Source organism: Cylas formicarius, unplaced genomic scaffold, assembly GCF_029955315.1.
Source record: "Cylas formicarius isolate icCylForm1 unplaced genomic scaffold, icCylForm1.1 PGA_scaffold_8__14_contigs__length_24414737, whole genome shotgun sequence".
In the NCBI taxonomy this organism is placed as follows: domain Eukaryota; kingdom Metazoa; phylum Arthropoda; class Insecta; order Coleoptera; family Brentidae; genus Cylas; species Cylas formicarius.
The window spans coordinates 2,835,919-2,849,840 of NW_026844361.1; the positions used below are offsets into that span (position 1 = coordinate 2,835,919).

General features: G+C 40.0%; 1 protein-coding gene across 1 annotated transcript in view; it reads left to right on the forward strand.

Annotated features, from left to right (window-relative positions):
* The first annotated feature begins 2,709 nt into the window (after positions 1 to 2,709).
* The window catches only part of LOC132706805 (protein Malvolio-like), a 47,749-nt gene continuing 36,536 nt past the window's right edge, over positions 2,710 to 13,922 (forward strand). The window contains exon 1 of the mRNA XM_060678352.1: positions 2,710 to 2,837. Coding sequence (XP_060534335.1) covers positions 2,763 to 2,837 — 75 coding nt within the window. The 5' untranslated portion in view covers positions 2,710 to 2,762. The remainder of the gene's footprint in view (positions 2,838 to 13,922) is intronic.

Here is a 13,922-nt window from a genome sequence, read left to right on the forward strand (position 1 = left end):
CGTTTTTTGAATTCTTTGTCAAATTTCACGGATTCACCGATCTCTTCCTTTTTGTGAGCAAAAGAATAAAAAAAATGTAATTTTGAAATGGACAGGTGAGTAGTAGTAGTACCACGTAAGTAGTCAGTGCTAGAAAATTTTTTAAATTGTTAAAATTACATTTCTTCAGTTAAAGTGAATATGGCGTATCTAAATCAAACTCGGAGAATTGCGTAAAATTGAGAGAAAATTTGTAGAAACAGGGTATATAAAAGATTGTCTATGAGCTGGTTGTCCTAAAACTAATGAGAACATAAGATTAAACATTTGATTAGATGTTGAGGATAATCATTCTATATCGTGCATCTTCTGAAGTAGTTTCAAATAGTGAAGTTAAAAGAAAAGAAAGAAGAAATTTATCATCTGTACAAGAATATATTACTACATGAGCTGAACGAAGACGATCCCCACTGCAGACTAGAGTTTTGTCAAGCTATGATGGAAATGTGAAATTTAAATCCCTTTTTTCATCGTCATACTGTATAGTGAAGAAACTGCGTTTAATTCAAATGGTACCATTAAAAAACAAAATTATAGGCATTGGAGTACAAAGAGAAAAAATTATACACAACAAAAAACAATTGTTTGGCAGGGACTTTGAATAAAAAAATTGTTGGAAATAAACAAAAGCGAACGTAGACAAGATCCACGTAAAATTGGGGTTAAAAACTCCCTTGCATTGGAATAATTATTCGTACTAAATTTTAGCAAGACTTGTTGTTACCTTGAGTTACTATTGAGTTAAATTTCTTATTTACTTATGCTTTGGGATACACGGAACAATTATTCTGGGTATGGTGTAAAACCGCCGGTAATATACAGCACTGGCAACATGCTCTCTGCTATAAAACTTATAGATGGATAGATAGATACTTTATAAAGCACTTTCTGTTTAAAAGCAATTGTGGCAAATTATTTTCCACAGGCAAATAATAATGTAAATTGTAAAAGAGTGAGTGACATAGGCAACAGTAAAACAAAATAACAACAAACGAGACTATTACACATTAAGAAAGAATTAGCTAAAAGAACACAAATTAAGTCAAAAAATACATACCCATAGTTTTGTCCATGTACTTCTGCACGGAGTAGAAACAGTGCCTTTGAAGAAACTTTATTAAATATCTTTAAAAAATTTTATTACTCAGTGTCCTCACTTTTGATGGTAGTTCATTACGCAAACATAGAATTTGAAATTTTAAAGACCATTTAAAAGAAACTCCTTTATTTTTTATTTATTTATAACTAATTTTATTGAATGAGTTGTTCCAAATGTCCACCCAGTCGCTGTATACATAGTCTGGCTCTTCTTAGAATTGAACTGCTAACAGTCTCACGATCAGCACGAATAGTTTCTGTAGCATCCATAATTCTAGCTACCTCTGTTTCCAATACTTTTTGCATAAAGTAAATTTTTCACTTTTCCCCAAAAAAGTAATCTAAGGGATTAAGGTCAGGTGACCTTGTTGGCCAAGGAACTGCTTAACTTCTTGCTTTTCTTGTATAATTTTGATTGAGAAATTCTCTTACTTGTCGAGGTACGCCATCGTGGTGAATCCACATTCGTTGTCTTACATTAAGATCATTTTCTATGAAACTTAAATAACGAATTACCGTGACACGTTCTTGAAGTATAAAAGGACCAATGAGGCGGTCATCAATAATGCCACATCACGACGCCACGATCAAATATTTACCAAAAATCTATCTTCAAAATGGGAGATTTCCGAGTTTGTCGTTGATTTTCAAGTGTCCACCAATGTGAATTACTGGTGTATTTGACACCGTTATGCGACAAATCCTTTGATTTCTCAATATCCAGCAACTAAATTCAAGTTTGAAGCGTAGTCGGCAGGTTTTAAAACACGTATAGATAAAATGTGGTACAGGTACAAACCGAATTTGTGTAAAGTTCTCCAGACGCTCATCCGGCCAACGTTAAGACCTATTCTTCGGACACTAGTAGAAGATTGATCATCAATCGTATTAAGTATTGCCTATTCTTGAACAAGGTCATGTTGAACGGGACGTAGGAAACTTGCCTGTTTCTTTCAAACATCGAGCAGGGTGAGAAATTTTCGACAATATTCACCCGTTGCCGCTATTCCGTTTCTATTACACAATCCATAAAAAAAGTGAATGTCGTATTCTTCATTCCAAAAAGTAAACATTGTACCTTGATGAGTATTTTAATGTAACTCACGTTTATTGTCACAATGCATAAGATTCGCAGTCACTTGGACTGTTTAATAATAATATTAAACGCCGAATGTAATACTAATAATACTAGCAATAATAAAATTTCAAATGCTTATAGCTCAGTTAGAATTTTCCTGGTGTATGTTCATTTGACATTTTTAACTTGAAATCTCTCCAACAACACACTCCAAAGCTATTGCAGTCTTGTTGTGGGGCACCCTGTATATCTGGTAACTATATGGGTATGGTCTGTTCATTGGTCACTTTCTTATATCTATGAAGAGACCATACACCTATAACAACCCATATAGGGCATTGATGATCATCTAAGGTAGATACTATTAAATGCGTCAATCGAAAAACACCCTGTACTTTGAAACGAATCGTTATTGCAAAATAGTTTCAACGACATTGTTTGCTATTATTGTTGATAATACGCGCGATGGTATTTAATCTGCGGTTCTTATTTTCGCTGCTATTGTGAACCGAGACACAAGTGACCAAGTGAAAAAGCCGCTCCCGAAATGGCGGATACACCCGAGAAAATCCAAAAGATCGATTACATGGAGGAGAAGATCCACATCCCCCTTACAGAAAAGGTAACACTAAACAAATCCTGGAAGCCTGCGATCCCAGTAAAGGTGCTTTTGGGACTTTTTTTAACCCGTTCAGTGTTGTACCATCGACGAATGATATAAGCAAGGCATTTGAAAATTATTTGTTGATGTGAGATTTTTGGACCTGCTTAAATTATAACGAGTTTGAACTGCCTACTTTTTGAATTTTACCAGTATATGCGTGTATTTCTTTGGGTTTGTTAATTTTTTTTGAAAGTAGCTTTATCTACTGTATGTACGCCTACAGTTTGTTGACTACATTCTCATTTATTGTTACGAATAAAGAGACGTGGAAGCAAGGGGAGCGTAAGTAGATGTATAGTGCCGATATAAGCAACAGAAACCGTACATAACCTCAATTTCCTAACCCCCCCGCAGCGGGGGCCCCCCGCGCGTGGCGTCCTAGTGTCCCCCCTGTCTACCAGAGTGCGCTCCGCCCCCCACCCAGCTTGTGTAGCGTCCTGTTTTGCCCCGGTTCCGCCCGTCGCTGCTAGATGTCGCGCGCTTGTGTAGCGTCCTGTTTTGCCCCGGTTCCGCCCGTCGCTGCTAGATGTCGCGCGCTCCGACCGTCGTAGGCCCCCCCGGTAGAGGGCGGTGACGGTGCGGCGCGGAGACGGTGTGGCGCGGTGACGCGGTGGATCGGGTCGTCGGTAAACAAGTCGAGTGACTTATACAGAGTGTCTCAATAATCACGGTTTAATAAAAGAAAAACTATAGATACAATAGTAAATATTTATTAGCTCATATGTAGACAACGTAATGCTTCGTACAAGCGGTGTTTCTGGTCCATGAGATTTTCTACTTCATCGCGGTCGAGGATAATTTCGTCGCCATGATCCTGTTTCAGTATCAACTCACAGCTCTCTTCTTCGTTCGAATAGGTCACCTCGATACTGCTCCCGATGTAGACTGTTATGTCGTTCCAGAACATGATTTCTCCCACCTCGTCCTCCAGAAAGAACAAAAAATCCCAAAAATCCTGGACTTGAAAATCTATGTGCTTGTTCTTGAAGATGAAACGGACACCTGAATTCTTTATTTCGAAAATCGTGTTTTCATCGATAGTGACCACTTTGTTACACATTGTGACAAACAGACTGACTTCGGTATCAAATTCAAATGTACTTATATATCAACAACCCCCCACTATCGGTGTAATTAAGAGAGATATTTACATTTAGTCAATTTGAATAAGCATTTTGCCAAAAGAAGCAAACAAGCGCACGTAGTTACATATAGCGGGATTAAAATAGTTTTTCGATCTGCCGAGATGTTGTATTCGTTACCGCAAATGTCGTTAACGCCGCCGCTGGTGTTATTGGAATTCTTGATAGCGATCGTTTGCCATTCGCCGTGGTCTTCGTAGCTCCGGTTCGCGAAAACGAAACGTACCTTGTAATTTAAATACGGCTTATCTGCGGTAGTGTTATTCGACAATGTCACGCTAAAAGTTTGTAGCTTGTCGATTCCGTTGACCTGAGCGAGTTGCATACGCGTCCACGTATCGGGCCAAATGCACCGATTTTTGAAACAAACGAACGCTTCAATCACATCCTTAGGTTTATGTATATAGAAAACGTTTTGTACCACAGCCGACAACAAAACAAAGTGAGCACTTAACAAAACCATGTTTCTAGCCCGAATGAATCTATCCTAGATCTCGGTAACTGCTTTTATAACACTCAAACAATAATGACATTTATTCTGGGGAGGTGCCGGGCCGTCGATATGCATTTTGCTGTCCGGTCTGTTATAGTGAACAAAGCAGGGCAAATGAGTTTGCAATTCAAAATTGTTGCGATGTCGTACTGGTAACTTATGCCACATATTTAACAAATCGTGCGGTCTCACATGCTCCAAGAAATGTTGCACAGGAATCAATTCAAGTTGATCGGTATCCAAGCTTCTAAAATCGTCGAAGAAAACTAACTTCTTATTCATTGTTGTGAAAGATCGATAACTTTCTTAACAAATCCCTAATTTGTTTAAAGACACTCTCTGTGGGACAATTAATTGCGACAAGACTCAAGTCTATTTCACCGACTCTCGTTAATTTATTCAAAAATTCGTTGTATTCGTAATACGTTTTCTCTTTGAAAAAATACAAATGTCCGTTGGTGTATCGAAACGCGCCCGACAAATCGTCGGGCAGACCCGGAAACAGTTCCGTAGTAAAACCGTGTTCACTCGCACTCAAAGAACACTCGTCTATTTCTGCATAGTAGCGTTTACCGTAAAATATATACGTTCGACCGCCATACGTATTAAAAATAGCGTTCACTGTTTTACCCGCAGGCACACCCAGTCGCTGGACGCTTTGTCGGTCGCCCACTACCGTGAAACTCGGGAAGTGAAGTAAATAAAACGAATCACCGGTGACTACCAAAAGTTGTCCGTTGGGTCTCTGGTAGATATGCGAAATAGGAGCGTAAATAGGGACATAATCTGATATCATTTTAGGTTCCATGTAGACTTTATCACCTAATCTTATTATCCAAACCCATTTGTCGTAAAATAGATACATATGATGGTTAGACGTAACCAAAAATATGGATGGATTTACGTGACACAAATCTGGTACTTTTGTTTCGTTTTTCCCTATCGGAGGTTTCGTAGTTGTGGTAGTAGTGGTAGTTGATGTTGTTGTGGTCGGAGTTGTTACGCGGACGGTGGTTGTGGTTTTTTTACCATATAAACGTTGAAGACCTGCAACATCGTCGTATGACAATGTCTTAGAATTTAAGCTATACCAAGGGTACATAATGGCATTGCGATCGTTACTGTGCGCCAAACCCAACGTATGTCCAATTTCGTGGAACAACACAGTAAACAAGCTCGTTTTTCCTCCGGGCGCAGGCACTTCTAAACCGTAGTACCAATCTTCGGATTTATCCAAATGAACTTCCACGCACTCTTGTTGTTGATTTGGAAAAAATGCATGTCCTAATATGTTACCCCTTCCGTCAAAAGCAAAAGGACAGGATTCGTTCCCTTTACATCTTATGCTTTGTCTGTGGGTAGTATATTTGTCAGACATCAAAATCATTATATCCGGCTCTGAATAATTTAAGAAAAAATTTAAATTTGATTCATCACTCCATATTTTAAAAACCTCGGTTGCCAGCACTTTTAACTCTTGATAGTGACTGGGCGGTACTTGAATATACCAATTTAAATCCGTTTTCTGCCATCGCGAAACAGTCGTGAAGGCATTTTCTATTACACCACATCGGGGTTTATTTATTAGTTCGACGGTTTCGTTATTAAGAGTACCATCCACCGGTAAATTATAGAAATCCTGAAAATCCATTAGGGCACGTTGCAAACTCGACGCATTGATCTGCGTTAAAGATTCGTTGTCGTTAGGTGAAAGGAATCCGAATTTTTGTAAATATTCAATCACACCTTCCTCGGGCAGCGCGGCGACTATCGTCGACACGTCCGAACAGGTAGTAAAGACAGCGTAGCATAGCAACAAGACTCTCATCTCGTTCAAGGTCAGTAAAATACTAAAATGTATTCGGTTCCTAGCTAATCTTTTATAGGTAAAATAACAAAGAGAAGTGATGAACCAAACGCTTTTAGTCGCTATTTTGCGTGAGATGACGCAGAATATTACTCGAGAAATGGAACGAAAAAAGAATTATACTTCAATAGATTACAGTTTCGCAGTTTGTATTCATATCATAGCATTAGCGTGCTTTATTTTTACGTGTAAATGTATTATTAATTTTTTTGGATTGAAATAAAAAGTCTTATTTAAATAAAGAAAGTTTTATTTCATACAGGGATCCTTGAATACAACCAATTATATAAAAGGGCAGAATTTCTCAACGCGCACATGCGCAGTCTTCCTCCGGAGTGAAACATGCAATGGGCGTGATCCGGTTGAAATTTCGGCGGATTCAACCAATTATCATCATCGAATTTCTCCACGTTAATGACTCTGCATGCGACATCCTCCTGATCCATTTTCGACATTAAAAATTCCATTTTTGATCTTCCTCTCACGTATATCAAGTCAGCATTTTCTATCAGTAGTCCGATCAACGTATCAATGTCGGAATATTGAACAAAACCAGAACTGTATTTGAGACCGTGATGATATTGTTCGAGCCAGCGTACCGTCCTTTTTTCTGCACCGGTCAACGTGCAATATTCACGCGGCGGTTTCAAAACGTAATGACTAATTTGACATCCATTGTAGACAGCCATTTCTTTAACGACAAATCCATCTTCTAACTGGAAGCCTTGAATATCTACCGCAACGATGCGCATTTTTAATATGACTGGTTAAGATTAGGTTCCTCCGGCGGTATTTATGTTAGATTTCGAACAATCTCGCTGAGCGGTAGTTGTTCCACGATACAATCGTGAATGATGATGCAATAGGCACGTGTATTCGCGGGAAATCCCTTTTTTGCTTCGATGTCTAACTTTACGTCGACAGTGCTGGATTTTACACTGTCGTTTCTTCGAGAACAGTCAATGACGAAAATCGCGCAGTTTTTGAAAGCCATATAGTCAAGCAACGCAGTTTTTTCCTCACATCCCTTATAACTGGGGTAGAAATCCGTGTAATTGTGATGCGCTTCCACGAAGTCATTCTTTTCAAAATCTAATCGTAAACGTTCGTGAGGGTAATATTCTCCGTTTAGTGTTAATCTTATATCCGTTACGTCGACGTGATCGAAAAGCGTCGCATTTTTCGCTTCGTTGTCTTTGCGATTTGTTTGAAAAGCGACTATTACGTATCGGGGGCTTTCGATAGCCGCGCACGTCTTGACAGACCAAATTTCTTTGGTAGAGCCCGCGGTTAGGGCAGGATATTCATGAAGTTCCCATCGTCTATAGGGTATCAATATGGGTTGATCTAATCTAATCGATTTCAGCAGAGCCAATTTGATTTCGTCGTTTGGAAATATGTGCTTGACCCTAAGATCGACACTATCAATTTTTAATTCCGCCGTTGTTTTAATTGCACTGGCCGCAACACCGCCCATTGGTTTAATTATCATACAATTTTTGTCATGTCTGGCTCTTACCAATCTTATGGTTTGTTTTCCACAAGTTATCATATTATAATCATTAAATATGTTTAAAAAGTGTCGTAACGGGATTCGCATGCTAAAATGTCCATTTTCTGTATCGTGAATCGCATTTTCAGGGAAATTCCAGCCGGAAATATCTAGATGCGATGAGTCATCTTTCGAGTAACATAGATAACCTCTAATCGTACTAACTATACCCGGATCACGCACGCTATCCACTTCTTTCCCATTCAGCTCGTACGATATAGTTTCAAAAAAAAATGCTCCTGCATTGTTTACAAATTGCACTTGGTCGGTTCCCGTGAGACGTTTCAGCGATCCCTTAATGCAAATAGCAGCGTCGTACATAAGCAGCCAGGCATCTCCTTGATTGATCGTGATCTCAATGGTGTCGTTGTTCAAAAAAGATTTCACAAAGGGATGATAGGTGCGGGTCTCCACGCGCTGGATAGATTCATCAAATTTTGGCTTTCTGTGTATGTCGAATATTTGATTCGATAACATCGTAGCCCAGTGATCGGAGAAATTGTTTGTTGCTCAATGTAAGACGACCTTTACGGATACGCCTCGGTTTTGTTACTAACCCTACCGTTTGGATGTTCGCTTTTTTATATTCACCAGCGTCTCCGATTGAGTTGAAAATCAACATTACGTTAATTTTTTAAGTTCCAATCTAATGATGATTTCTTCACCTCGGAAATTAACCAACTCAAAATTTTGATCCAGAACCTGTAGGGTAATGTTGTAGATTTGTCGTTTGTTTACTGGCAAGTACGTTAGATATTTAGGAGTTTCGTCGATGGCGTACCCCGGATCGACGGACAAGGCAAACTCGTAAATTGTGTGCGAAGGTCTGTCGTTGTAGAACGCTCCAGACGTTATGTTACTATCTACATGTATCGTTCGCACTTTTATTATATCCACGGGTAAATCTGAGGAATGCATAATATTGGGCTCCAAAATTTTCTGTGAAAACCCCAATAATTTTCCGATACTGTCCGAGTGTTGTTTAAAGTTTACCCCGTATACGGGGCTGTAGATTTCACACTTTATCGTATTATTGTTGGGTTTGATTGATATCTCCTCTATTAACTTTGGGATCGTATTCTTCTCTTCCTTATTTTTTGGCAGATGTTCGTTAATGTAGGTTTCAATGTCGCTAATTTCATAGGACCCGGTCGGAATTTCAATTACGTTTTCTTTATTGTTACCATCGAAGTAGTAAAATTTATTCGAACCCTTATCTATGTTGGGAATGTTGTTGTAAGAGTGGAATCCAATCAGCGCTAAACCGTACTCTACATCTTCATCCAACTGCAGCGGATTGACAAAGTCGATGGATAATGTCGACGTGTTCCCTTTTAACGTAAATATGATCGACATGTTGACTGCTTATAGGTCCGCGATTTCAGTCCTTTTTATAGAGAAATTGCAAACACAAATGACCGCAATTGTATTGCGTAAACTTTTGATATCTATCGTGATTATAGTAGATATTGGCGCTGTTGCCGAAATATTTAACAAGTTCCGCGGGTGGTTTAAGGTTACCGAAACTGTCAAAATACTCAACATCGTTTCCCTTCCTCTTTTTGTATGCTACCCAGTGGGTTCCTCTATTTCGACGAACATCCAAATTTACGATTCCGCATTCTTGCGATCTGATTCGACGGGGTAAACTATCTCGCATAAAAACACCCCTGAAGTGAGGAATTTTTAATTTGCGCGCCAGAGATATTAAATCGACGTCGTATAGAGCCCTTCTGGGTAGCTTTATTGGGAGTTTTTTTGTTTCTTCAGATAAAGACCGAATCCGCCGCGCGGACTCTTTTTCAAGAATAGACCCGATCCCTTTTTTCCAATCTCTTCCATAGCTCGGTTATGGCGGTTGTCCTCTTCGAGTTTCTTTCGTGCGTTTTTCGCATCGATGACAGTTTTAGCGATAGCAGCGGCTCCGCCCGAGAGCGAACCTAAAGCCCCTAGCGCTCCTAATAACGGTAAAAGTGGTAAAATACCGCCCGATTTTGATTCGAACGGTATAATTCTAGGTACCCTAATTTTTTTACGTCCTCCCGCTTTTCTTACAGCGGCTCTGCCAGCTCGAAGCGCTTCCAGTGCCGATCTTCTAAGCATTTTAGGGTTATCGATATGAAACAATTGTTTCTTCTTTAATGCATTGCGAACCTTTTTCACGACACCCTGTCGAAACGAAACAGAGGGACGCCGTTGTTGACCCATACCGAGCTTACGTTTAGTTTTCATAGTCGCGGTGACAAAGAATGCGGCAGCTTTTTCACCAAACTTTGCGTCTTTAGATTTTACTCGCTGCCACGCACGCGTTTCCAATTCTTTATCCGCTTTATGACGTTCGTCTAACGATTTGTTTTGCGAATAGGCAATGTCGTGTACCTTACACGCAGCGTCCAAAGGATTCACCCCGCTATCGCCTCGGTTCAAGCGTTTTTCCAATTTTGTACCGGGACCGCAAAACTGGTAACCCGGAATGTGTACTTCAAAAGGTAACTTGTTAATAAGCGTGTTAACGAGACCACTTCCGGACGCGAAGCATAACATACTAATTAAAGGAAATTGCTTGTGTCGTATATATATATATACGAGGTGTCTCGAATAAACATTGTAGTCATGCGGGTGGTGCAGCAGAAACTCAAGCTCCCCATCGATAATTTAGATTTGGTTTGCGGAGATGGTTTCTTTAACAAAAGCAAACACGGTCAACTGCTACCCAATTCATTTAGGGCGGTGTTTTGCGGACCTAGCGGTTGCGGCAAAACCAACACCATGTTAGCGCTACTCTTTAACCCCAACGGGGCAAGTTTCGAAAATGTTTACGTCTACTCAAAGTCGTTGTATCAACCAAAATATCAACTGTTATCTCGCGTATTGAGCAATGTCAAAGGAGTTGGATATTATCCCTACAGTGAAAGAGACTCGATAATCGACCCCAGCGACGCGAAAGAGAATTCTCTGTTTATTTTCGACGACGTGGCGTGCGACAAGCAAGATAAAATTCGCGAGTATTTTTCGATGTGCCGACACAAGGCCATCGACGCTATTTATCTCTGTCAGACATACTCCAAGGTACCCAAGCAATTGATACGTGACAATTGCAATATTGTCGCGTTGTTTAAACAGGATGACATGAATTTACGTCACGTTTATGATGAACATGTCTCACCCGACGTTTCATACGACACGTTTAAACAAATTTGTTCCGAGTGCTGGAAAGAAAAGTACGGCTGTTTGATAATTGTCAAAGATTTCGACGTAAAAAACGGACGCTACCGCAAGGGTTTCGACAAATATATAAAAGTCGATATTTAATTGTCGATAGAAACAGTCATGAAGGCGACGTCCGCCGACATCGCCGACGCGGCGCTAAAAAAAAAAGTAAACGAGTTGTCTAGATCTATTCGAAAGAAGTATTTAACATTAAAATTGGGTAAGAGCGAAGAGGATGCGTCAATTCGGAAGCTTTTCAAACCCGTCAGCGAGCCGCTAGAACGTATAGCAAAAATAAAGCTATCACCGTCACCGGCAGAAATAAAAACTGAACGTCGAGGTGTCAAGCGGGAACACAAAAAGGAACCGAACGAAGAAACAGAAAATAAGGTTAACGTATCATTTTTGCCTATGGAAGAAATTCAGGAAACGCCGGATCCCAATAAGAGCGTTGAGATGCAAAATATCGATGAGGAGGAAGATGATGTGTTTGACACATCGAGCGTGGCCAACGCATCCCTTCAATCATACCTGGAACAATATCCAGAAATTTCCCATTCATATATTCAAAATTTATGGGTAAAATCGCCCGACACCGATATTGTTTACGGACCCGTTTACGACAAAATATCATCCAAATGGTTTCTCGGCAATAAATCGCTGGATTTTCATCAAGGATCTGGCGATATTATTGTAGACGGCGAGAGATATTCCGGTACCCGCGGCTTGTATAATTTGGTGTTTTTAAAAGATCCCATAGCATACACAAAAGACGATTTGGCACAATATAAAAAAATAATGGAGGCTACCCAGGTGCACAGGGACGCGATCGGACGTTTGAAAGGCGCATCGACTGTACCAAAATATACCAAGGTCATCCGACCCTTAATAAAATCTCAGTCGCGTTCGTACTCGTACAGCGGTCAAGGTTATAATATGCGTTATAATGACGCTCCTACTGAATATGTATACTGGGACGACGTCAATGAACTCGTAGAGCGTCTGAAATTACTAATCGCGTCGAAACACGCAGGCAACACGTCTCATGATAACGAAATAGTTTCAATCGTTGAAGAGCTAAAAGAATCAGGTTTTATACGTTAGTTTAACGATGAGTCTGGACAAGTTTGGACGTTCTAGCGCGCTGCGACGACCCTTCACTAATACTGTGATTAGAAGCGCCCTCGACTATATGCCAGACGGAAACGTCAATATGAACAATTTAAAAATTTGCAATGTCCAAACGCCTAGCGATGACGGTGACGTGGCTAACAAAAAATATGTGGATGAGACAAGTAATTTATTAAAAATTGCATTGAGAAAGATTATTGGACAGAAACTCGAAGCGTACACGAAAAGATTACAAATTGAAGACAAAACTAAATTCTCGCGTCTTGAAGAACAACTGAAAATGAGTAGCACTACACTCGAAAATGAAATTATGCAGTTTCGCGAAGTTTTCCACCAAAAGCTAAGCGAAATGAGCGCAAAGAAAGATTTGGAAAAGCACATGACAAAAGTCGCCGTTTTGTCACAGCAATTTCATGATATTGTAACCAAAATGGAGCGACTTACGAACGAAAATGAGAATATAATGAAGGTATTGAAACAAAGGGTTTTAAATCCTCCATCGCAACCGAACACACATTATGAATAAAGAGAAGGTACAACTGGTTCGAGAACTGCACAAGCCGGCACGCAGAAATTATGCTCGCCGCCGGACTATAATACGAGGGATGGATGACCTGTGGCAAGCGGATCTGGCCCAATTAGATCGCTACAGCAAACAAAACAGAAATTTTAAATTCGTGCTGGTTGTGATAGACTGTTTCTCAAAATATGTATGGTGTCGCCCGTTGAAAACCAAAACCGGGGTCGAAGTCGCCAAGGCGTTTTCCAAAATTCTCAAGGACGGACGGCACCCTCAAAACTTGCAAACGGATCTCGGTAAAGAATTTTACAACGACACGTTTCTGAAACTTGTGGATAAGCATAAAATTAACCACTATAGTACGTATAGCATAAAAAAGGCCTCAATTGTCGAACGGGTGATACGTACCCTCAAAGAGAAATTGTTTCGACATTTTTCTTTACGCGGGACGTACAAATGGATCGATGTGCTCGCCTCTATCGTTGATGAATACAATAACACAAAACATAGAACGACGGGTACGAAACCCATCGATGTGAGTAAGAGCAACGAAAAGAGAATTTTGAAAACCGCGTATAGTAGCATAAAAATATTCGGTCCTCGTAAACTTAAAGTCGGCGACATCGTTAGAATCAGCAAAGTCAAGCACGTTTTCAACAAAGGTTATACACCGAATTGGACCACGGAATTGTTTAAAATTGTTAAAGTACGGGTTACTAACCCCGTAACGTATTTGCTTCAAGATATGCAGGGTAAACCCATAATGGGCGGATTTTATGAAGAAGAATTGCAGAAGACAGTTAACCCGGACTTATATCTCGTCGAAAAGGTGTTGCGCAGACGAGGCAATATGGTTCTCGTGCGCTGGTTGGGATTGGATAAGTCGCACGATTCGTGGGTAGACAACGTAGACGTTTTGAAATAAATTTAGTCTCGATTTAGAAGTTCTGACATAAATACGTGTATATGATGGCTCAAGAGAAAATTGTGACATCCAACGAATTGTATAATTTATTGGAAAATTTCGAGTTGCAATTTCCTTCATCAGAAGTGCTCCCGTCCAGCTTCGTTCCTGTAGAGCAACAAACCAAAATATCTGCGACCAAACGAAAACAAAGTGCGTCGGTC